We start from the raw sequence: 24,558 nt of genomic DNA, 5'->3' as shown, positions 1-24,558 counted from the left end.
TTTGTAATTTTCAGAGTAGAAGATGGACAAGAGATACATGACCCTATGATTATGTTCCGAGTGTGGGCAATAAAAAGCAATTGTAGGAAATAAGGATAATGAAAATGATAGAAAGGTATTAGTAATTCAAATTCGTAACAAACGCTCGATAAACTTTATTTTTCCGTATATCACATGGCACGATCGGGAGCTTCCGATCAAATGCATATATAGCGATTTGCAACGGTCGTAATTTCCATGTGCATGCGTGTCAGAGCATTAGAAAAAATGTGTTATTAGACGTGTCTTGCGTAAAACTCTCGAGTATAAGAGAATATATCGTCTCGACATAGTAGGTCTTCGCTGCAAGCCCGGTAAGGCTATGCTATTAAGGCACTCTATGCCAGGAATATGTTCAAAGTGCACGAGCGGTACAAACAGGATTCATGAAATATATAATGTATAATATGTATATATAATAGATATCTCTATAAAAGAAACGAAAGTACATTGTATGACAAATGGTAAATAAACATACATACATATGCAGACTCGTACTTCGAGGGAAATTAAAACTAGACGTATCCTAAAAATAATTGGACGGCGGTCTATAACGTATATCTAATTTAATTTCGATCCGTTTCCGTTTAGTTGTTCTGGGTAATAAAGGGGAATGTATGCGAGAATTTTTTTGTAACGTTACTTTAGTTAGCGTGAAAAGACAATTTAGAGACTCACAGAGGAAATTATCAGATATTGGATTATTAAGATATTAAAAATATTAAAATAATTAAAACTTTTTAACTACTATCGTTGAAATCAAAATTCATATGTTTATTTTCTAATTTTCTTGTTATTCTCTTCTATCTTTTAACGGTACTTTTGTAGATTTCTAACGAATATATGTTATTAACGAGCGAAATTTAGGAGGCGAACGGATCGTTTCGTAAACCTAAAACAAAGTAACGTAAATGCTACACGATTGTACTTGCTGGAAACGTAGCATCATAAAGCGAGATACTATATCTTCTTGGCCTTCATAGCCCCGAGTATTTTTCTAATCATAAGTAGAAGAAGAATGCACGTGTTCGAAATTTGTTGCTTTCGTTTCGGAGACTCCCCGCTCGATAGAAGAAATTCACGTCCCGTTTCTTCTTTACCCGATTCGAGTGCGTCATTTCGCTTAAAAGTATTTATACATTTGATGGAGACAATATACACAACACACTAGAACTCTGTATACACATAGTACAACCATAAAATTGTTCCATTGCACGACGATACGATGCTATAAATATACTAACGATGCACTCGACATCAAGTTTACCAAGCATGGGTATATTAAAGACGCCATCGCGTGTTCCACAGAAAATTATGCAATAATTTCTTATTTTGCACGATACTGTAGCCCGGAATTGGATCATCTGTTCTGAAACTACTTGTTCCCTCAGGTAGCCTGAATGGTGTTTAATAAATCCAGTTCACCGGAACCCATTGGTGTTCGGTGGCTAAGGCGTCTAACGCGGCGATCACCTGTCTAAATGTATTGTCGAAGTCTTCGTTCACAATCACCAGGTCGATATATTTCTCGTAGGCACGCTGTAAGGCCGCGGATTCTTCCAACGTTGCTTTCAGATCGTCCTCCTGGTTAGTGAAAAGCAAACTATAATTTAGTTGCACTTTGTAAAGTTTGAGAAAGATTAAGTTTTGATTGCATTTAGTTCAAGTGTGTTTGTTGATGGCGATTCTTTCCAATTGGAAGATCGAATGTTAGAAAGATTGTAGCTTCCATATTGTGCCTTGAATATATTTGTTCCTTGTTTTGCATTAAGTCGCTACATAAGTCCTATCCACCAGAATGGATCTTCTATAAATTCCATTTATAAATGCCTCTTTTATAAAAAATTTTTGGATTTATCATTAAAAGAAGGATATATTTTATTACATTTGTTATGTATTGTAATGTCTGAAAGATATGAGAATTTTGGTACTGGATTTGTCATTATGAGAACATTCTGAATGTCTGATTACTATTTGATTAATGAACATATTTTTTTCCTATTTTCTGCGAGTTTCAGAAGCACAATTTATATTGATTTAGGTAGCAATGTTACATATACCACAACATTGACAATTTATTTATATGATCGAAGAGGCGGACAAACTCTATGCAGCAACCTAATGTCATTAATAAACTACATTTTAAAATTAATGCATTATCAATAAACTGCATTTAGATATTATATAAATTACAATTTTTCTTCGAATGTTACGTGATTCTGCATAGTGGAATATTTCAAACAATAATACTACACATCTACAAGCAATCACATTACGATAAAAGAAAAGAAAAATACAATATGCATGCAAATACAAACCTCGTACAAGGAAGCAAGAGATTCCAACGTCCTGGCTCTTCTCGAGCTGTACCTGATGGAACTCTGGCGGTCAAACTAGCAAAGCCAACATCAAATACATACGAAAGATTAAATAAAGAACGCTACGTCAATCGAGGGAAGGAAGTTATACAACGGGTAATATGTGAAAATATTCGATATCAATCTAAATGGAGTGTAAAGAGTAGTTGGTATTTGGAATTTTATGGAAGAGAAACCAATCATTGAGTCATTGTAATCGAACAAAGGTGCATGCGATACATTTATAATAGGCAAATTACACGCATTTACACGACGACGGTAGACTGGCAGGCAGAGATTCGGAAGGTTGCATCGTAAAATATTTGATGGCTATGTTTATTTGAAACGCGGCCTGTGCCGTCGATATATGTTTCTTCTTTATACAAATTTCGCGCATCGAATCGTTCTATTTCAAATAGATTTCTTATTTCTCGTACGCGAAATTCGAACATGTTCTCAAAAAATAATAAATACGTAAATCATTCTGTAAATTTTTAAATATATTGTATTCGTGGAAATGTATTTACTTGATAGAAAGTCATTTTAACGAGTAGTTGTAAAACTCGATTAACAAAACTTGAGTAACATTAACCAGTAGTTTCAATAATTAAAAATGATATCAATAATCAAAGCAATTTTAAACATTCGGTAGAAACTTCAATTCATAGAACACTTTCATTCTCGGCTTTATTATTGATCGTATCGGAGATAAAAAAATATAATTTTCATATAGAGAAAAAAAGAAAGGGCAGTGATGTATAATAGAAGCGTAATTACCGTCAAGTTCCGACTGCTCGTTCCAGTCGACCTCGCCAAATCATACAACCATTTCAATTGTTCCATTCCTGGTGCCGCTATGAAGATGACATAGGGCATAAATTCTGTGCTGTTGTGAAGTATTTTCAGAGCAGCTGGACTGCAGTCCAGAACGCACATTTTGCCAGCTCTGATTAACTCCCTCACGGAATCCAACTTTGTACCATACAAATGCCCACCGTGTTCCCCATACTCAAGGTATCGATGCTCTCTAATATCCGTTTCCATGGACTCGCGGTCAGTAAACCAATAACTTTTGCCATCTTCCTCAAGTACTCTGGGTGGTCGTGAGGTATCTATAAACATATGACTTCTATGAATCACGATATTACAATCCTAATTTGTAACTGTTAACAGTAGAAGAGAATGGTATTTTCCCATCAATTTTGTTTGTCATTCTCGTCAAGATCTCACGACACACAAAAATTATGACACTTACACGGAACAATGGTACCGAACTTCTCAGGGTCGCTATTTATCAGTCTATTCTTCAGCGTCCTGCGACCAACTCCTCTTGGACCGACTAAAGCCAAAGTCTTACGTCTAAATGGCGGCATCCTGGCCACTTCTTCGTACAATAGCAGTTCCGCACTGTCAAATTCACCGTTCGACTTCGATTGATACATCTTCCTCTTCTTCTTTTTAGAGATTTTAGTCCCACAGATGCTAATTTTGTGTACAAAATCTGCTTCCGGTGGCACGAATGCTTTTCTTCGTTCTTCCAGTTCCAGCGACGGAATTAGACCAGGCGGACCTAGACCCTCGCCTTCGACTCGCCGAGCTTGCCACCAATTTGGGTCTGCTTGGTCTACAATTTGTAGTACGTCACCTTTCTGGAATGGAAGTCCAATCTCTACGCACGGTAACAGAGTGTCTTCCGATGGATCGTAGTCGAACAGCGCTCTCATGTAACACTGTAATGTGAAAACAAATTCGAGATTTCAGGAGAGAGACGTGGTAGGAGGACTGTGGATTTTTATGTATTTATAAGAAACTTGAAGATACAAAAATGCACAGAATGCGTTACAATGTACAAAAACGCATAAAACAATGAAAGTATAGTGCTTGTTAAAGTATTTAGTAGCTGAAGCAAATGCCTGCCCAGATTTTACTTTCTCGGTTGTTTTTATAAAAATATGAATTTGTATAAATATTCTCAATTTAACGATGACTTCTATCTTCTCTTTTCTTTAATAGGAGAACAGTTTTAAAATTCAATACACTGACTAATTCTTTAATTTTTTTATTTGATTTGGAGATTAAATATATGCTTTCGTTGTCTATCTGTTCTTGAATATTTGCAATATATTTATTATTATAACATAAATTATTTTGTTAGCTTTTACTAAATTCCTTCGATTTAGCATATAATTTAAACAATTAATATATCTGTACGTAGATGATTGTTTTTTCTAGTAATAATAGTATGTAGTTCTCTAGAATTTCATCTATTGATACTTTTTATCCACCTATGTTTTATTCTTGTCTTCAAAACATAAGGTTTTTAAGCTCCGATGTTTTGCTTCACATAATTCTTATCTATTTCCATTCCTAAAACCTTTCACGTTTTTGAAAAAATTGATATTACAGGATATATAAACAATGTGCGAGCTATTCGCAAGTGTTCTTCGACGGATTGAGTTTCCCATTCTCGATCCACATTATCATTTATTTACACACGAAATACAGAACTACCGCCAGATATAAAGAGTTATTACAATTCGTGTTTCCAGTAATGATTTTTATATTTAGAACACGATTTTGACAGCATGTTCTGTTCAATCTTTTGGACAAATTCTATCAGCGAAATAGTAAAATTTTATAGTCTAAATTCAATCGCGTTAAAGAGACCTCTTGTCAGAAGGTGGAAATCGTAACCATGTGTCTCATATAGACGTCATTAAATTGAATCGTAAAGATCCTAAGAGGTCGATTAAACATATTTTCGTACCTCTATACTTTCATGCTTTTAATAGAAGCAATCTTCTTTTCAAGAAGGTGGCCTTTCAAGAATTTTATTTTTACCTTCCTTTTAAATTCCCATCTTATTCATGGTGTAAATTCAATTTAGATTTATACCATACGAATTAAGATAAAGGGATTTAAAATTAGCCAACTTGAACCAAATCGAAAGTCAAATTATGTTCACTTACCGTAGATTTTACGGGTCGATTGCCATCAGAAGCGATTCCAGGTGCAAGTTTCAGCGACAAATTCTCCTTCGCCTCGTGAATGGCTTCTTGAAGCTCCTCAGGGTTGTGAACTTCCTTCCCGTTCACTTCGAGGATTACCTCGCCAGTTCTTAGGAGTCCCTGGCGGGCAGCAGTGCTTCCGCCTAAGATCCTGGCGATGATCAAATTTCCGGATTCGTCGACCTGTACCGTCAGACCCTGTACAAAAACGTACCAGTGAAAATAAACTCGCCTGTTCTCGTTAAATGCAACCAGGTTTGCTATTTAGTACATTTAGAGAACAATCGACGATTCTCTATGTCCGTTCCATTTTTGTTGTTACATTCTTGCGATGTTACTTGTTTAAGAAGACCTACTGTTTCCATTTTAGTGTAAAAGTGTAAACTAACATTGATGGAAGGCCATCATGCAAGATCATGGCTTTGTGCACTTGTTTGTCGAGAATACCTTTTGCTGACAATGAGAGAAAATAGCGAATGTTGAAACAGACTGTGATTTAGCATACAGAGAATTCACCGGCTCCCAAGGATGTTTTGTCTGGTTTTTAACACGTGGAATCGACTTCAGGATAATGTAAAGATCGTATCGCTAATGCGCCATTTGTCTCTTTGCGAAAGAGAAGCCTTAGCTTTCAAGAACTTTATTATAAAGGTGCTGTTGCAATTTTATTATAAAAATTTTTGGAATGCAGAAGGTTAAGAGCAGCATAAGGAAGAGTAATGTATTATGTTTCTGTTAAAATGTTTTCTTCGCTTGGTATAAAGCTTGGAACAACGTGCCAGATTCATCGAAGAGGCCACGTGGCCTCGAATCAGCATTGCGCGGATAATAAACGTTTTCGAATTATTTATGAACTGCGAGTGGCATTTCCGTCTTTTCTTCGTTCGAGCGTGTTAAATCCGATTCAGAATGGGAATTCTCTCACGTGACGGAATGGTAAACCTCTAAAACTAGAGCCACGAACGAGAAAGTCGGCGCGAACGATTATATTTCTTTGTTGATTGCTCGACGTGCCTTCTCGTCAGCCGCTTTCTTCACCAACGAAACAAACCGTCAAACACAGAAGCTAAACATCCTCTAACACCCTGAACTCTTGAAACATTTACAAAGATTTCCAAATATTCAAAAATATATTTCCGAGACTTTGAGCTATAAAAATTATTTGATTATTTGGAAAAGCGTCAAACGTTCATATCTATCTGTTCATATCTTCCGTTAATTGTATTTCAATTCATCTTTTCTGTTAACTGTAAAACCACAAACGTTACACAGAGTGATCCAGTCGTCATCGTACGATCAACAAAGATTTCATGCGAAAATTTTCAAATTTATTTTTGTCAGTCCTTTCCGATTGCATAATGATCACTGGGACACTGTGTTCTTTCATTAATTCTAGAATTCAAGAATTCTATCATGAAAGAATTTTTACCAGAGGTTCGTTAGGTTGCCTCCTAAGTCCAACCATCCTGACAGCTTCCGTCCTCTCGTTGGTAGGCATCGTCAGTTGCGATGGTTCCGGCTTCGATGGCGCTTCCTTTCGTTCGACGACCGCGTCGTGCGTCTCTAGAAGGGCTTTTAGATGCGATCCTCTTAATAATCGTACGAGTTCGCGCGCGTTTTCGTCCCTGGAGGAGCGCAGCGCGTGACACACCTCGTCGACGATGTCACAAATGGACGAGCATACCGGTTCCACGTGAAGTGGAGGATCCTCCAGACGCTCCTGGACCTGCAACAGTCACGCCACGATGTCTGTCAGGTTTCCATGGGAACTGGTTTTTGTTCAAGTCGTCCTCGTTCGTCCTACTAACTTGACCGGCAACTTTTAGGATCTCTCAGTCAAGATTAGATTCCGTTCTTTAGATATTTTTCTTTGGAATGTTTTAGCTTACCTGGTAAATATAGTTATTAAGTTTAGTTATTTGATCGAGCAATTATTTTCGAAGATTTGAAAATTATGCTTTTATGGATATAGTGATAGCATAGGAATTTGATTATCGATGATTCAACTATATCAAAATAAAATTACCGCAATGATACGAAGCTAACGTATTGTTGCGCAGAGGTTTACAGAATGAATCGATCATCATCGACGAAATAATAAGTCCCTGGAGCCCATCGAGGGCATCGAGCGCTCCTCGAACTCCTTTCTGGGCTACGTGGTAGCGTATAGTCAAAGCCACAAACAGTGAACGGCTTAGTCGTCGTCAGTTGTGAAAGTCGAAACGGGTTTCCGCATCAAATTCACCGTACGAGGAACCTTGGTTACTCTTGGTCCCCTTGTACAACCCGAGAGGAACGAAGGTTTTTACTCTACACTTGAATCAACAATGTTACGCGTGATATCAAAGATATTTCAATGCTTTCTCTATATTTATCGAACAAATTTTTTTCGTAAATGTGAAGATTTCATAGAAGACAGTAATGTACTAGATTCGATTTATTTTTTGATCGATTAAAATCGCAAGCATTTTTTGCTGACTTATCACCTAAGAGCGTGAAATTATCATTGCGCAACGATGACCCTGTGTCAACGAGGTTTGATTGGATTAGCGTCGAACCACGTAAGGCTAGTGTACTCCACATTGAACCAGCCAATGCAACGTTACAACAATGAAAGAGTAATTACGAAAGTAGGTCATTCACAGTGTTTCAGAGCCACCTTCGAGAATACTTGATACCTGAACGCCACGACGGAAAATGCCGAGCAACGAATAATCGTGCACCTCTTAGAATAATTTCTTTAAAAAACAGATTGAAAGAAAAAATTATATTCCAACTAATGGAATCAAAAGAGATATATCACGCAAATACTCAACTATAATAAAGGGAAAGTGAGATTGTGTTTAAAAATATTAGGAAAAATTCAGGTGTCAGTCAAAATTAGCCAAATTGATCAGAAAAGATTAATTCTTTGAGACAAATAGCTATTTTTCGACAATCACTTAATATTAGTAGAAAAAATTATTGTTATTTTTAATGTGAACGCTAAAGTGATATTTCGAGAAAAATTATCAAAACGATCGAGCATATCTGGATTAATCGAACAAGATCAGATGAAAAATTCTCCTCTCGTTTGAAAGACCAACGCGAATCGTTCGTCTATGGAAATTGTTTCACGAAGCCGTCGAAGTCGATGTTCCTCACCGCCAGTATGATTCATCGTCGAATCATTCGCGTCGATACATGTGCATCGCAGATGCACGATGTCGATTCAACGATTTTGTTGCAGCATCGATTATACGAATTGCAATATGGCATAAGTTTCCGTATGTAAAATATCGTACATCTTGGAAAAGGAGCATCAAAAGAAAGAAATGAATCTTCGATTTAGGCCTCACTGCCCACACGACTTGTATGTACACGCAACAATAAATCAACTCACGACGCGAGAGACATCAAAGAACACGGTTGAAGTTGTGTTTTGGTTGAAACCTAAGAAAACAGTGTGTGATTTATCTAGAACCGTGTGCGCACGTCGAAATTTGAGGGTTTCATTAACGCGAGCTAGAAAGTTCGATTACTTTAGGAATTACTAATTCGCCCACAAACGTTAACTTCGTATTTGGATAAACGATTCTCTATTTTCAAGAGAATTCAAATACTGTTTTTACAACCTTGTTACGTTTAAAAAATTATTTTCAAATCAGTTGTATCTTTCCCACACGAAAAGATACGTCAAGTAATAAAAATTAACTTTTTCATTTTCTTTAAGTCTTTTTCCACTGAATTGTATTTTTGCAACCTTTATGACAGGCTTATATTTGTTCACAAGCTCGTGAAAATGAAAAATGAAACGTAGCTATTTTTATATAATTTGGAGAGATAATCGAAGGAAAAGAAGCAACTAAAAATTAGTTGTGAATAGCAATTAAAATTAAAATGCCACGTTACGTGGAACGAAGAATCGAGGTATTTCTCCATATGTCGCAAGATTGTCATTGTCGTGGGCATGAATTATACCGTATTTATAATGAAAACGACGGTAGAACAGCTGGCGTTCAACGAACGTTGTAGCCTATAATGAATTCTTCTGTTCTTCCGTGACGTCCCTGAAAAACCTCTCACGAAACAAACACAGGATTATTGCGCTTCAAGAACAAACAGCAACTCGCTGCTCATTATACATATCAATAACTAAACGTTTCATTACTACTACGATTCAAACGATCGTGTGGCAATTCCGTGTCCTTCTTATTTCCTTTGTGTTATCTCTCGTTTTGAAATTTTTCGAACGAAAATCAAATAAATCACACGTTCGTACAGTAAATGTCGCAATTCTAAACGATACTACAGTTCGAATGAGTTGCAAGAAAAATGTTAACCGACGTTCACTTATTGCTGTAAAAACAAAACAAAGAATGAAGTAATTATTCTTCTATCTATTATTATTATTATTATTCTATTAAAATTCTGTCTTATCTATTTCCAAGAAATTACACAGCAAGTGGAATAATATCTTTCTTTAGGAGAATTAGAAGACTTTCCCAAATTTTGTTTTTTTCGTTCACTTCAAGAAATTGCGCGGCTTATCCTTAACAGGATCGTTGAACGATTCCGAATTCCACCAAGTTCCGTTTCTCCAAAAAATGAAGCAAAGCACAACGAATGGTTCAAAGTATGGATGGACAACAGTACCTCTCTCCTCCCCTTCTGCTAGAAATTACACAGGAAGTAGAATAATACCATCCCCAAAATAGGATCATCAACCCACTAAAAACTTCACCGTTATCTTTAAATTGCCCTTGTTCAAAAACTGATACGAATAATATTAACAAATGATAAACGAAGCACGTCTAACGTATGAAAATACAGATCATAGTACTCTCTCAAGATCGAGCTACTCTCAACCTCGAGATCCACGGACCACAGACGCCAAGAGGGGCCAACGGTCAACGAATCGCGCTTTCTCCCGATCTCACGTGTCGTCGTAGCAGCAACAGTTTTCCACTCATCCACCTTTTCCATCTATCCACATTTCTACCCCAAACTCACCACCGTCCCACCGAAATGACGAAACGAGCCTCCTCAAAGATTTCTTCGTAGCAATCCTAACTTACACTGGAAGCCTAGAGAAACGCCGAGGCAGAGGTCGCCTGTCTCCGTCAGGTAGGACGCAGTACTCTGGAGAACGAGCTGGCCGCCAACCTGGAACTGGAGTTCGCCGTATCGATCGGCCAGTGCCGTGAGGGTGCACTCACGCGGCGACAACCGACGGGGTAAACGGCCACGGGAGAACCTGGCGAGGGGTTTCCACAAGGGATAAACGCTACTCGGACAACACGCACACCGTGTGTGTTACTTAGGTAAGCGGCGTCAGAAAACTGCCGCGCCTACTGACGTTTCTTTCGCCCCCACCTTCGTCAGGCGGCCAGCCTGAAACAGGTGGGGGCCCTTCTTCGGATGGTATGCAACACTCCGCTACGTTCGATGCAGGGCCGTCTACGTGTGTGCTTTAGACCCCATTCTACTAGATTTTCCATAAATGGATGATTTGGAATTTTGAAAATCGATGGTAGTTTTCCATTTAGAAGCTTATTTGGGTAGTTGTGATTTTGGCAGCCGTTCAGAAGCAGCTACATTCGTCAACTCGGGGAAAAGAGGAAAGCGATGTTGGAAATATTGTTTTTTATTTATCTTGGAATTTACTGTTATTTATAGGTTCTGCTTGTGTCGCATAAATTAGTCTGTGAAAGTGAGCCACTTGTTTGTTGACAATTGGAAATTGATTACGTTGGTAGGAAAATTGACAAGTCTATAAAACGTAGTTTTAAAAATATGTCTTAGAATTTTCTTGCTCTTTTCTTTTATTAGCGAATATATATGTAAGATGGGTTTAATTTGAAACTGTTACAAAAGGATTAAGAATTATAGCGAAACGAGGTCAATTAACAATACCAATTGTTGTGGAAAAGTTCGCGGGGAAATTAGAATTTTGATAAGTAGTAGGTATGTATGTTGCTATTTTGATATTTTAGAATTTTCAAATTCTCTTCTTATTAGTTAACATCTGATCGATAGTCTTCTAATAAAATTTTAATGCAATGACATGGGGTTAATTACCAATTGTCACCTTTTATAATATATCAAACGAATGAATAAACGAAGTCTATTTATTGATTGAATTAACTCTATCAAATTTAAAGTTAAAGGGTATCTCTTGAACTCGACGAGGTTACGATTGACAGTAATCTCACTAATTACGCGTGTAGAGTTAGAAATCAAGGATTTTAGGATTACAGTAAATAGGTCATGTTGCACTAGCTGGTTACACGATAATATTATTATCTAGCTGGTATCATTGTCGGAACTTCCAACGTTTCTTTCGACACGGGAAAGCGGCGATGTTTAAACGGAGTGCCAACGTGTAAACGAGAACGTGCCTCGTTGCGAGGAATGTTAAATATCCTAGCTACTCTATCTAGAAGAAGTAGAGGGGTATTCCTCTTACTACTCGAGCATTCCAATTGCGTACATTATTCCTGCGTGAAAGTACACATACACGCAAACTCCTAACTTTCGTTTTATTCTTGTCCTTGGACATATTTTCGAGTCTGCTTTTGTCAATGATAGGAATTTATAACGTATGTACGTGTCGTTGATTTGAAGAATTATGCAATTCGATTGCAGTCGGGTCGATGAATATAATGTCGTGACAGAAAAGAAACGCTGGCAGTCATCGACACCGATCGGTTTGTCGATCTTGCGACACAGGTAGACCCTTCTAGAGATACTCAATAATCCGTTACGCGATACAACGGGATCGTATGACTCTAGTGTTAAAGACAGCTATTGCTACGGCAACATTAGCGAGTCTCGGTGTAATAAATAATTAGGAAAGTTTCACTTTTGAAGTAATTCTTCCTTCCGGTATCGTTATTAAATATTCTTTTAATCTTAACATCTTTAAAACCTCTTAACTAATCTTTAATCTTTGATTATCTAGCTCCGAAAGTTTACACAAGAAACATATACCTTATATCGTTTCATAACAAAATTAATGTCAAATAATTGTAATATATTTTATAATCAATTCATTAAATTCATCATTTTGCGATACGAATGTTTTTTTCGGAAAGCTTCTAACTTTTCTTTCATCGTATACACATATACATGTCACAACCATTGTTCCAAAAATATATCAACAAAATTGCATTCCAGATTTCCATCCTCTCAAATTATACTAAAACGACATCAAACTAAAACCGCATGGCGCATAACTTTGCCAGCTACGTTCCTGTCACTTACACGTGCGTCAATGTCGCATACGCGTGTTCTTCACTCGTCCCTTCACGCGATTACAAAGCCGGTTGAAATTACATCGTAATCCGTGTGTGTACACGAGCGCACGCGACGTGACACTGCCTCGCGATTTCTGCGAGAGTGGTCATAAGCGATGACTCGGTCGCTGGAGTTCGAGCCTGGGCCAATTGGCCAGGACCTCCGAGGTCGCGGTCAATTACGCCGGATATCAGAGAAGCCGCGGCAACGATTTGTCAATTAACATACTCGGATTATTCACGAGGCATGGTTCGCCACTGGTTTCCGACGCCGCTGGCGCGCGACCGCCTGATTCACGGTTTGTCTCGCTCGCTTCTTCCCTTCGCAGGAAACGCCTTTGTTCCCAAGGAGGACCCTCGCGGTTTCCGCTTTTCGGTGGACTGTCCACGGGATGGCTTTGTAAGGTACACGTTCGAGACCAGGATGAATGAGACGGAGGAAAAAGAACGGAAGTGGAGTTTGTCATTAGTAATACAAAGGTTAGGGTAGTTGGTACAGGGGTGGAAGATTAATGAGACCTTTTTTCTGTAAACTGTGATGTTACTTTTCAGTTAAAATTCTTTTCTACTAGAATTTATAGGTTTATCTGTGTAGAAGCTATAAAATTTAGAAATGTTGGACAAGATAGATGAGATGGAAAGAAAGATGGAAAGTTGTGTTTGTTATTAGTGGAATATCGTAATATACGAAGTGTCCGATTTTATTATATAGATTCCTGAATCTTTTTGTTTTTTTCAATCAAATTGGTGACTTTGATTTCTTTATAATATCATTTTATAGTGAATATGACAGTAATTTTGTATCTCGAGTTTTATCAAATTCATAAAGATTGACAAGATTTACTCAGTTTCTGTTTTGCATCTACTGCTCGAGCACGACGTAACTCTATTAATGGAAATTTTCCTATTACTCAGGCGACTTCTCGGCCTAATTAAACCTAACCACGTTCAGCCGAGTCATTAAGACATTCCCAAGATAAACCAGCAATTTTAGAATATACGAAAATAAAAATACCTGGAGGCGAGATACCACGAGAAAATCAAACTTCTCACACCTGTCTCAGATCCTTTCTTCCAACAGTTCCACATTAGCCATCAAATTTACCAAGGTTGTTTGGTGACCGGTTTTCACGGTTTTCGACGGATCCAGTAACACCATATCGCATCTGTCAACGTTCGCTATTGTTGCCTTGAACCGAGCCGGAAACGAACACCGGCTTCTTAACGACTTTTCGACACCACACGAGACTTCTACCTGCTGATCCCGAAGAACAGGATGGAATGTGGGCCCAGCAGGTGCGGTAAGGTGTATACATATATACGTGTGGATGGGCACTAACGTTTCGCAGGAAAGCCACGGATGCGTGCAGTTGATCGGGAACAAGATAATTCGAACGGTTTTGGGTCACGAGCCAGCAACCAACTTTGAGACTTTACAGATACGCTAAACTTCAAAGATCTTTTACGCCATCATTTTGGAATATTTTTAGAGACCTAAAGTCAAAGTTCTTCTTTTTTATAATTCTAAGAATTTCAAGAAAATGTTCGACCTGTTGGACGACTTCCAATAAAAAGATGCTCGAGTCTTCCAACTGCACTTCTTCTTCTGTATAGAACGCTGAATTATTGAACGTTCTTTAATTATCCGTAAATACAGTGAATCATCGACAAAGTAACTAAAATTCCACCAAATTTTTTATTAAATTGTTTTATTAAAAACAGATTTGATTCAACAAATAGTCGTACAGCTTAGTAGAGACCTAAGTTATCTATGAAATGTGAAAAAATATATCTTACGGAACATTAAATGTCGTTAAAATTATAACCGAAGATATGGAATGATCCCGAAGACTCGACAGTAATGAATGCATTATACAAATGAAGAAGGTCGAGGTGTAATGAGAAATATACACAGACGTATCATAGTTGTTACGTAATGGATCGGAGAAGAGGTGACGTACGCAGTCACGTCACACTGCTGAATTTACACCAATCGGCGGATAGTAGTATTTTCACTTGAAGAGCCCAAGTTGTTCCATGGTTCGACGGGAAATGTATGTCACGACCAAAATAATGCTGCTGTTTCACGCAGCCATAGTGCAAGCGGCGTGTAAAAAGAAGCTACGTACAAGACTTGTTTCGAAAATTTCATTGGTCGGACCGACGTTTTCAAGTTCCAGCGTCGCACATTCCTGCGCTACGGGATCTTTGCGGTTAGCGTCTCTTAAATTCCGTAAGAATTGCTCGGTTAGTGGAAACGTTGGCTCATCTTTGCACGAGAAGAATTGAAAAATCGTATAAGAATTAAAAACACTATTTATGTTTTGAAAATCTAGTTTTAATTGTTGATGAATGTAGCAAATGAAATTAATGTATTGTAATCAAAGAGACTGAGAATGATCAGAACAAATAGTTTGTTGCGAATTTTTATAGGAATTAACTGTGTTATATGTATTTCTAGAATGATTCATTCTGTGCAAATTTTTGTAACGATTTACTACAGATCGTAATTCTCAAAAACATGTTGGTCGTGTTGAATATCGGAATACGAGATGATAAAATTATATTCGATGCCATCAGATCATTTTTTAACCAATATCACGTGCACAACCAAATCAGGATATTTTCAATCGTAGCGACGCTAGTTTCGATGGCTAGAAATGTGCGAATTAAGTCTTAGAAGATTTATGCGTCTTCGTGTGGTATATCGAGTTCATAGTCGATTTATTGCTTTGAATTCAGGTAGCCGTTGTTAGATGAGATTGTTTGAGAATGTCTGGCGTAACATTCATAAATTATAGCAAAAGGTTTTCAGCGTCTGAATTTCTTGTTTTACAAAACAGAAAGTGGCCATTACAAGTTGAATGAATGGATTGAATGTCAACGATGGGAAATAAAAATTTGTATAATAGCGCTGAGTGTTGGATGTGAGAACGAATAGTATTTTGAAGAATAGAATACACTCGTGGAAAGTGTTTTGTTCACTGACAGGAAGCTTTCGTAATATAAGAATACTATACATCGCGGTGGAACAGAAAGCTGAAATCAAAAGTTGAGAGAAATAGGCAAGTGAAAAGGTGTTCATTTATTACAGTTTTGATGGTGAAGCTGTAATGAAACTGTGGAAACGAAAACGAGCGGCGACACGGTCAACGAAGCGTATTTATGTACCGTGAAAATGACATAGATGACGATTTTACTAAACAGCAAAAAAGCACGTAAAAATGTTAACCTCTTCAGGAACGAATTTATTTAAGTTAGAAAACGATCGTTATTTCTCATTTTTCTGAGAAAAGGAATGTACGCTATTGAACACATACGCGGCAAGTGGGTTTTCGGGTTAACTATTTGTAAAACAATTTTCTCCGTCAAGGGAATATTTATGACTTAAATTAAAGAAAAAGTAAATACAAAACACATATACTTCCGTTCACAACAGATATATTGGATTATACGAATACAGAATTCCAACCGATTAATTGTTTCATCAATAATTTAGATTAATTATTATATTTTGTATGAAACTAAATGTTTCGATACTTCTATATTTATAATTTCCAAGAGATTAAAAAAATAACACTTTTATTAAAAAGATTAAACACTAAAAGCCTAAATAAATGAAAAATCGAGAAGAAAAACTCTGAAAAGGCATAGAAACGAATAAACGTACCCAAAGCTTAAGTATCCAGCTTTACAGAATTCCAAATGTTAAACGAGTTAAACAAAGCTTCGTAATCGATCAATAAAAGACAGGATAGTAACAGACTAAACAAGCCAGCTAGCCAACGAGTAAGTATATCTTTCCTATTTTTACGAACGAGCCAAGAAACCGATCCCAAACGAGTATCGAGCGTGGAAGGAACGAGTTCAACGACATTCGAAGATTTTTACCGACCTCGGCAAGGGGACTCGCGGCTGGCTGCGTTACGTTTTTCATTTCACGGCGTTGCATTCGTACGGGGATTTCACGGCGGACGAGGCACTCTCTCGTAAATGACGGTCTCTTTATCGTAAAATCGAGCGTAGTAAACACGTGGCACGTGCATGTGTCTCGAAACCATCTGCCCTCAGCGCGCATGATCCAACGACGCACGCTATTGTTTATTTCGCCGATGCCAAAAATAATACACACAGGCGCGAATAATGGTTGCAATTAACCCGATTCGATATATGTTGAAAAAATTCTATACTCAAGCAAGTGGCAATTAACAATCTAACAAATAAGCTATCGATTATGAGCCTGTAATAGTTGCGTTCATTGATCTTCATTTACCACGAATGAGAAAACACAATCTTCATCCTGTTGTAACAAAACTAAACTTCCTCGTTCTATTGTAGCGAACTGCAAATTAACCGGTAGTGCGAATAAACAATGATTGATAACAGGAAACGATTATAACAAACTGTCAGTTCAGTTCACAGTTGTAAAAGAGAAGATATGCGGTCATGCTTCCCTACAATATTAGATATTTCGAAACAACATCTTTAATTTTAATTATTTTCAATGGAATATTGCTTGAAAATCGTATGCTTTCAACGTAGGAAACGTCCACCTGCATTACATCCAGGCAAACTAACCTCGTTTCTTTTATTTATTAACGAGATTTAAACCAACTTGTTTAGAATTTATTTTCTAATATATATTTAATAATATAGAAGATTTCTAAATTCTGTAACTGGATACAAAATGGGAGGACAATGATGTAATACAGGAGACAGAAAAGATCACTAGCATGAAGACACGCGTTTACTCACCTTCACTAGAGACGTGACCACAGGGCTATCCAGGAGGCCTTTGAGGAAGAGCAGATCCGTGTCGTCAGCCACCTTGCCCAGCTCCTCCAGGTTGTCGCGTACGTGCATGAAGGCGGCTGGAACAGTGACCAGGCACTTTTCCATAACACCGTGCTACGTGGACGTGCGCGAAGGGCAACGACACTACCGGCACGAGCGTCGAGGGTGCAAAAGAGCGACGCGAGGGGATGCCGGGTGTGGCCATTCGATGGATCAATATTGGGGCAGCTACAGGTGGCTGGAGTTGAAGCATGAGACACTTCGGTGGAAAAATCGAAAGGCGGGAAGTCGAGTAAGTGTTGATGCGAAAGGAAGTATGATTCACGTAGAGGTAACATTTTTAAATGGTTATCTTTAGACCGCTAATATTTATGCATTTATGGAAAGTTGAAGTACACAAAAATGTGCAAAATGCGTATAATATGCTAAAATGTTTCAAGTACTATAGCATTGTAGTATATAGTACCTCTATAATGGTTATAATATTTATATAATATTGAGTTATAATATTATTTTTATAGAAATGTGAATTTGAATCAGTATAACCGAAATTATTTTCCATTTTATACATTTCAGGTATATTTTCGCCTAAAACGCTACGTATTATTGCAGCAAACATTGTAATTTTGCGAATATTTCATTCCACGGTATAATAGTATTAATTTAGAAATAAACAGCACATACATATTTTACATGTGTTATGAAAACAAAATGTTCTGGTTTATATGCTCAGCAGCGCGTGTATATTATTTCATATATGCAGTTCACATGCCAGTAGAATAAAAATAAATAATAGAAAGAAAATAAATAATAAATTTAACAACTCGGGAAAATATGTTTTTGCAAGATTCATAATTTAATCGAGATCAAAATAGTAATGAAATAATGTTGGGTATTAGTTTTCAGAATATAAACTTAAGGGTTATTTATTTTATATTAAAAATTGAAGTTTTTGTCAAGACTTTAGCAAGTACTTCCTTTATGAATGTGAATGAATACCAGACTTTTCATTACATACGACTTATTTGTGATAGAGTTACTGCTGAACTTATTTTTCCAGATTTGAGAACCTAATTAATCAAAGGCTGATTATTAACCGAATCTCAATTTCAAGTATGATGTTCGTCAATTTAGTTTGTACAATCTAGAGTCAAACATATTATGTTCGGATTCGAAGGAAATTTGAAACGAACTCAAGGACCAAAGAATCATCTTACTGCTAACAATGGCTTCCAGCTGGTGCCAATTAACATTGAATCCATTCACAAGTGCCAGGACTAATTAGAGTCATAGTTAGACTTCGACCTACCTTTTCACTCTCGTTCGACCTTACTTTGTCGAACAATTTTCAACACGAGACAACGTTTAGCGTAATTATGAGTGTGATAAAATCTTTTTACTATTTCAAACACAGAATACAAAAAGATCGTTCTATTGTTTAATTGTCGATATTAATAGCCAAAAACGAGTTTAAATCAAAGATTACAAATCGTTCGTAATGTATTTGGAAATGTGGCGTCTCTCACTGAAAAACGCCTTGGAATCTCAATTTTTTATAGATGATATATTAAAATTTCGATTTATTTTAATAAAAGCAACGACACAAGATATTTTACTAAAAATATCTCTTATCTTCGCAAACATATCCTGTTACAAAGTTAAGTCATAAAATTTTCTAAAATTATCTCATTTGCAATTACCTTACATCCCTTAGAACACATTTATCATAAAGGGCGGTTTGTCGAACCAGTTGTATCTTTATAATTTATGACGTTTAATTATCGAAGACGAGACGAGGCGTTCTCCAGTTTCGAGTGGTTCTGATAAATAGTGATTGGCCACTTGAATGTACGATGATAAGCGATGTCGACGACGGGACGTTTGCATGATAAATGCGTGTAGTTACACGAAGCTATCGAACCACGAGTGCATAGAACCATACTACGACGATCGCGTATCGTCTTTCCAGAACGCCTCGACCTATTTCTCGCCTGGTTTACAGCCGAAGGAAAAAGTTCTTAAACCAGTCTGTTCGTGTGTATACAGGCGAAACGAAACGCTGGTTTTGCGATACGTTATACAAGCAACTGCAAATCTTTAACTTTAATACGAAACGATATAAAGAAAATATCTTCTATTTGAAGAAAAATATGATCGTGCCAAATTTAGTATAATTTTTTAGCATATTTTTTTATTTCAGATTGTCTAATTTCAGTATTGAATCAGAAAATGTTCCGCTCGTTCGTTCTGGCTGATTTTGTGCATGAAACAGAACTGCAGAAGAATTAAGAAGAGAAGAATACTTAAATACATTTAGAATTGCGTCAATTTTTTCGAACCTTCTCTATTTTAGATTATTGAACTCCTTGGGGATTTTAATTAATTTCAATTAAAAGGAAGAAATTCGTTTTCAAATTTGTTAAAAACCAAAGCGAAGCACATAAACGCGGAGGAATAATATTTAGATACGAGAAGTTTGTTCGCAGAATTCTGATGGAGAACGGGAAGGAAATATTTCTTCTGAACATTACATTAGAAAATTTTTCAATTGAATTCTTTCAATGTAGAACCAAACAAATCTAAACTAACATTGTAGCTTTACCATTTTCTATTTGATAGAGTTTGGTGCCATTCACAGCATCGATGCTGGCTAACAGCCGGCGATCTTCTATCTTCTCCTTTCTTCCGAAGAAAACCATTTTGACGTTTCTTCTTACACGACGACGTAAACTCTTATATAAGAAATCTTTAATACATCAACAAATCACATTTTCACTTTCTTCTCCGTTTCACATTTTACATTCTCATCGTCATATCTAACGTCACGTCTCGTTGACGTCACTAAACGCCAGACACCATAAGTAAGTACGATTATTCTCACATTCTTGCACTGTCAAACAACGAAACAAGAAATCTCTTCTTTAGGAGCCTGTATCTACTGAATCCTATCACAACGTTCTTAAAGAGTGGAACAGTTTCAATTACCATAACTCAATTATCACCGAGCTATCCATCTCACTATCAACAATCACTGTTCTTTGTAACACGCATTCTCACGCGATCGTTGATCCTTCGGGAAGCCACGTTCCTTTCGGTAGCCAAGCCAGTGTTTGTCAAGACAGAGCAAACAAGAGAATTTTCTTCGAAGACGTAGGAAGCGTGCACACTGGTCCGTTCCGCGGCAACACGTCACGGTGAATGGAAACTCCGTGTTACACCTGCTTGGGGCCCCAGGCCCCTGCTAGGAGACTAAAAGCGACACCCCGTGGAAGTGATGGAACACAACGAAGTTAGAAGAACGTTCGCGCCGCGCCGCGCTGCTCCCTTCGAGCAGGAAATTCGTGACGTTCTTTAAGGGCATCTTGACTACATCACAGAAGGTGCTCTTTCTTTTGTCACGGAAACATCTTTAACGGCTGACGCTTTCGAGTGTTTTCTTTTTCAAATCAAATAGTACAAGCGTATGGAGCTGGTAGTTTTTAAATAGCCATTTGCGAGATTCGTCGTGGCCGATTGATCCTCGAGGAATTCTCTTCTTTCCTTTTCTTTTAAAATGACGGATGTCGATATTAGGATGAAACTATTGAAACGCGGGGTTGCGTTGCAAGGTGCAAGGAAGTAAACAGGTTATTTATTCGGACCGAAGATTGTTGAATGTAGGATAGTCCATGGTTTGATTAAAAGTTTCGTTCAAGTTTTAGTTGCTTTCTATTATGATTAAGAAGAATTGGCCTCTGCTTTTAGTAAGATCTCGTTAGTGTTAGTTGTTCGTAATTGAGGAAAATGGTTCTTGCTTATGGCGTGACCTTTTAAAAGTTTTGTGAAAGGCTCGAATGATCTTTATTTCATTGTGTCCCATTTCATTTGTCAAAGTTATTTCACACATTCACACACAATCCTGAAGATTTCGCACAATAACGAACCTCAGAAGTTGATTTCCTTTTAGGATTTTGACGACTGATACCATCGGATTGGTTCAGCTGGTTACGTTACGAAGTTTTTAAACTATCAAAGCAAATTTCAAATCTAATTGAAGTTTCACCTGGCCAATCTCATTCACCAAATAGCGCCACTCGTGAATCGAATTTCACATATCCATAGGTTTCCACTCGAGAAGAATCACACTTTGTTATTTACATGATCTAGTCGTTTGAGCTACATACTCTGCGAGAAAAGACGCTGGGGCGCTTTAAAAACAGAACGTGAATTGTATAGTCTACGAAGATGGTCGCGATGCGTGTTGTCGTCGCCGAAGAACGATCGAAACTGACGTTTTCAAAAATTCGTCGAGGAACGAGCGCATCAAAAGAGGAAAGCTATTCTTATTTTTCCAGACAAATCAAAGCGAGGGAATACGAGAAAGAGAGGAGCGTACGAGGAAAAGGAAAGTACCATCGGGTAACTGCCCGAGAGAATCCGAGCACGTTGACGAAGGGTCCAGAAAAGAACCAGCTGGTCTCCGGAGGAAGGAAATCATTCTTCATGAACGTAACGAAAAAATCGACCGTCACTTGGCTCGTGTCTTATTTTAGATAACTTGTTTTCTACGATTTGTCGCGATTATTCACCCTTTTCTCTTTTTTACGTTATTTTTCGTTCGATGTATCTTAAACAAAGAGTTGACTTCGAAATAACTTTATACGACGAGTGGAGAAATTTTGTTGTAACCGGAGAACACATTTTTGGTCTTTTGGATTTTTGAAATGTTTGAGTTTTTTAATTTATTCGTAATTTTTTCGGTTCAATTATTTTAAAGTATTAGTTGACTCTGTTGAGAAATTATCTTACGACCAGGGGAATTGAAACTTCATGATTTTCTTAGGTATTTTAGGTAGATATTTATGAAAGTTTTAGATTATACTTCTCCATTGGATTTTTATCAAGGTGAAATACTGCGGCTATTTAGAATATTTTACGCGAGCTACTTCTGAGTCGATTAACTGTTTTATCGTGAACAGATGTTCAACGTAACCCACCGATCGTGCAAATCGTGATTTTATTGACGTTTATTTTGTCCCACACTAGAGAAATACACAGGCTCCGGACCAGGGATCTGAAACTGCTTTCAATCAGGATGGCCGTAAGGTGTGGACGGAAACCATTTGCTCCATCGAAATTACAAAACAGAAGCAACTATGATTTCGATACTAGAAGTTATAGCCTGGAATTCATGAAGATTTTTAATAAACTTCTTATGAAGCAGCTCAAATTTAAAATCGTACATAAGATAAAAGTTAAATATAAAATTCTTGGAAAGTACATGAAGAAGATCGCTTTTACGATAGAAGTAATAGTATAACAGAAAAACAGTTCGACGAAAGTAAAGAGCTTTCGTGGAAAGCTTAAGAAAAGGAGGAGGAACGAGTTTGAACACACAAAATTTTTAAAGAGATTCTTAAATCTGTGAGAATGAAGAGCGAATAAAATTTGAATTCTGAAAATTATCCTGGCTGAAGATTTTTAACGTAGAAGAATTTGGATTTCGTGATGATGTTACTATATTATACGTGATCATTGAAATTAGTATTCATTCAAGGTCCTAAAGTGTATAGCTGGCTTTGTTATGGGTTTTATCGATCGTCCGAGTTTTCTTCTCGAGAGCACGCGTTAATATCGACCGTCTCTTTGTTGTAATTTTTCCATGACGTCGTGAATTTCATTTCGGCGTTTCGGCGATGTGAAATATTCGTGAAATTGAAATTTTTGAAAAATATTGGTATCAAATCGAGATATCTGATTTAACTTGTCAGTCGTGAAAGAAAGCTAATAAAGATAAATTAATACTCGTTAAGTCGAATTCGAGCTATTCAAAAAGTCGTAATATATATCTGAAATGATCCAATTAACAGGTTATTCTAGTATTCTTCAGAAATGAGGTAGATAAAGAATTTAATGTAAAATTATTTGCAAATTTGTACCAAAACTTGGCCACCACGTCAATGTGATACTAAATCCCTGTGAGACGTGTCTGAACCGCAATGTGAAAAACTGGAACGTAAGTCAGCATCGATGGTGCTTCCACTGAAATCACGTTAAATTTAACAGGATCACAGACATTTTGTGCCAGAGAAAGAAGAATCTTCGAAGAATGGTAAACGAAAGTTATAGAGAAGGAAAAGTTCGTGGAAGTCGGACGAAACGGTTCAATCAATATCCTCCATCCGTACAAATCAAGATCCAGAGAACTGTCAAGAATTCCAAGTGACGAGTGGAATCTATCGAAAGTTTTGGGGAGATTTGATAAGACGAGACTTTAGAAATTCTACGAAAGTCGAGCAGCAAGGTACAATATCTTTAGATCTTTAAAAAGATTCCGGCTATTTCGTTAACTAGATATTTAAATTCAGATTCTATTTAACGCAAGATTAGATAGAAATTTCTTAAGAAAAGTTAACATTTTTTAATTCAAGTTCACATATAAATCGCTAGTTGAAATTCAAACTTTCTTTTACATTCAAATTCGAATTTTCAATTTGAAATTCTCAATTTTCTAGACCTCGATATAAATGGCGGGAGAACTAATTGAAACCCACTTCGATAACAGAGGTGAGTAAATCAAACGGTTCGCGTAGTCAATAAAACGTTACTCGACTCGGTTCAATCTCTCCAATCTCGGACAGTTCAATCTACAATCCGTTCTATACTCGAATAATTTCAAACTTACCGGAAGTGGATTTCAAGTGCGGTAGTTCCTTCTTAGGAATGATCGAGGGTAGTTTCGAACACCCACAAATGTCCTCGATATCCATCATCGACTTGCTATTCTTCATCCTGGTGGACGATAGTGGAATGTGGTTTCAGGTGACGCCAATCGGCATCACGATCAGCATGGATCCCAGCCCCGAGTGTTCCACCGACAGGATCGAACTTCCGTTTGCCCAAATTCCCGATTCACCGGTGACCTTGTCATTCTCCCTGTTACTCTTCCTCTCGAATGTTCCACGTGTTGTCCACGTCCCCCCGTCAATTGATCTACGTTTGACGCGAAGTCAAAATGGCAGTCGAAGATCTCGTGATCTATTCATAGATCACCGGTAATGGTCCGTGATCGTGGTAGCGTCGAAGAGAACGAACGAACGAGGA

General features: G+C 37.3%; 1 protein-coding gene across 5 annotated transcripts; it reads right to left on the bottom strand.

Moving 5' to 3' along the window:
* Nucleotides 1–140: 140 nt before the first annotated feature.
* Nucleotides 141–24,558, bottom strand: Vari (MAGUK p55 subfamily member vari). Of its 5 annotated transcripts, none has more exons than XM_072020568.1 (8): nucleotides 24,140–24,556; nucleotides 17,437–17,552; nucleotides 6,834–7,130; nucleotides 5,366–5,602; nucleotides 3,652–4,126; nucleotides 3,174–3,508; nucleotides 2,358–2,432; nucleotides 141–1,623 (listed from the first exon to the last, which is right to left on the bottom strand). In XM_072020568.1, the coding sequence occupies exons 1-8, from the start codon at nucleotides 24,243–24,245 to the stop codon at nucleotides 1,447–1,449; spliced, it is 1,818 nt and encodes a 605-aa protein (XP_071876669.1). In that variant the 5' UTR covers nucleotides 24,246–24,556; the 3' UTR covers nucleotides 141–1,446. The 5 variants fall into 5 exon arrangements, with proteins under 5 accessions (XP_071876669.1, XP_071876670.1, XP_071876673.1 ...); XM_072020569.1 differs by lacking the exon at nucleotides 24,140–24,556 and adding an exon at nucleotides 20,078–20,666; XM_072020572.1 differs by lacking the exon at nucleotides 2,358–2,432 and having other exon boundaries at nucleotides 24,140–24,558.

This window comes from Bombus fervidus, chromosome 17, assembly GCF_041682495.2.
Source record: "Bombus fervidus isolate BK054 chromosome 17, iyBomFerv1, whole genome shotgun sequence".
In the NCBI taxonomy this organism is placed as follows: domain Eukaryota; kingdom Metazoa; phylum Arthropoda; class Insecta; order Hymenoptera; family Apidae; genus Bombus; species Bombus fervidus.
The sequence above is the reverse complement of the archived record's forward strand: the minus strand, read 5'-3'. Positions and strand labels throughout refer to the sequence as shown.

Coding starts and splice junctions, on each gene's coding strand:
- Vari (XM_072020568.1), bottom strand. CDS start 24,245: ATGAAGAATAGCAAGTCGATGATGGATATCGAGGACATTTGTGGGTGT. Junction 5,603..6,833: donor GGCAACCTAACGAACCTCTG/GTAAAAATTCTT, acceptor GTTTTTGTACAG/GGTCTGACGGTACAGGTCGA. Junction 1,624..2,357: donor CTCTTGCTTCCTTGTACGAG/GTTTGTATTTGC, acceptor TTCACTAACCAG/GAGGACGATCTGAAAGCAAC.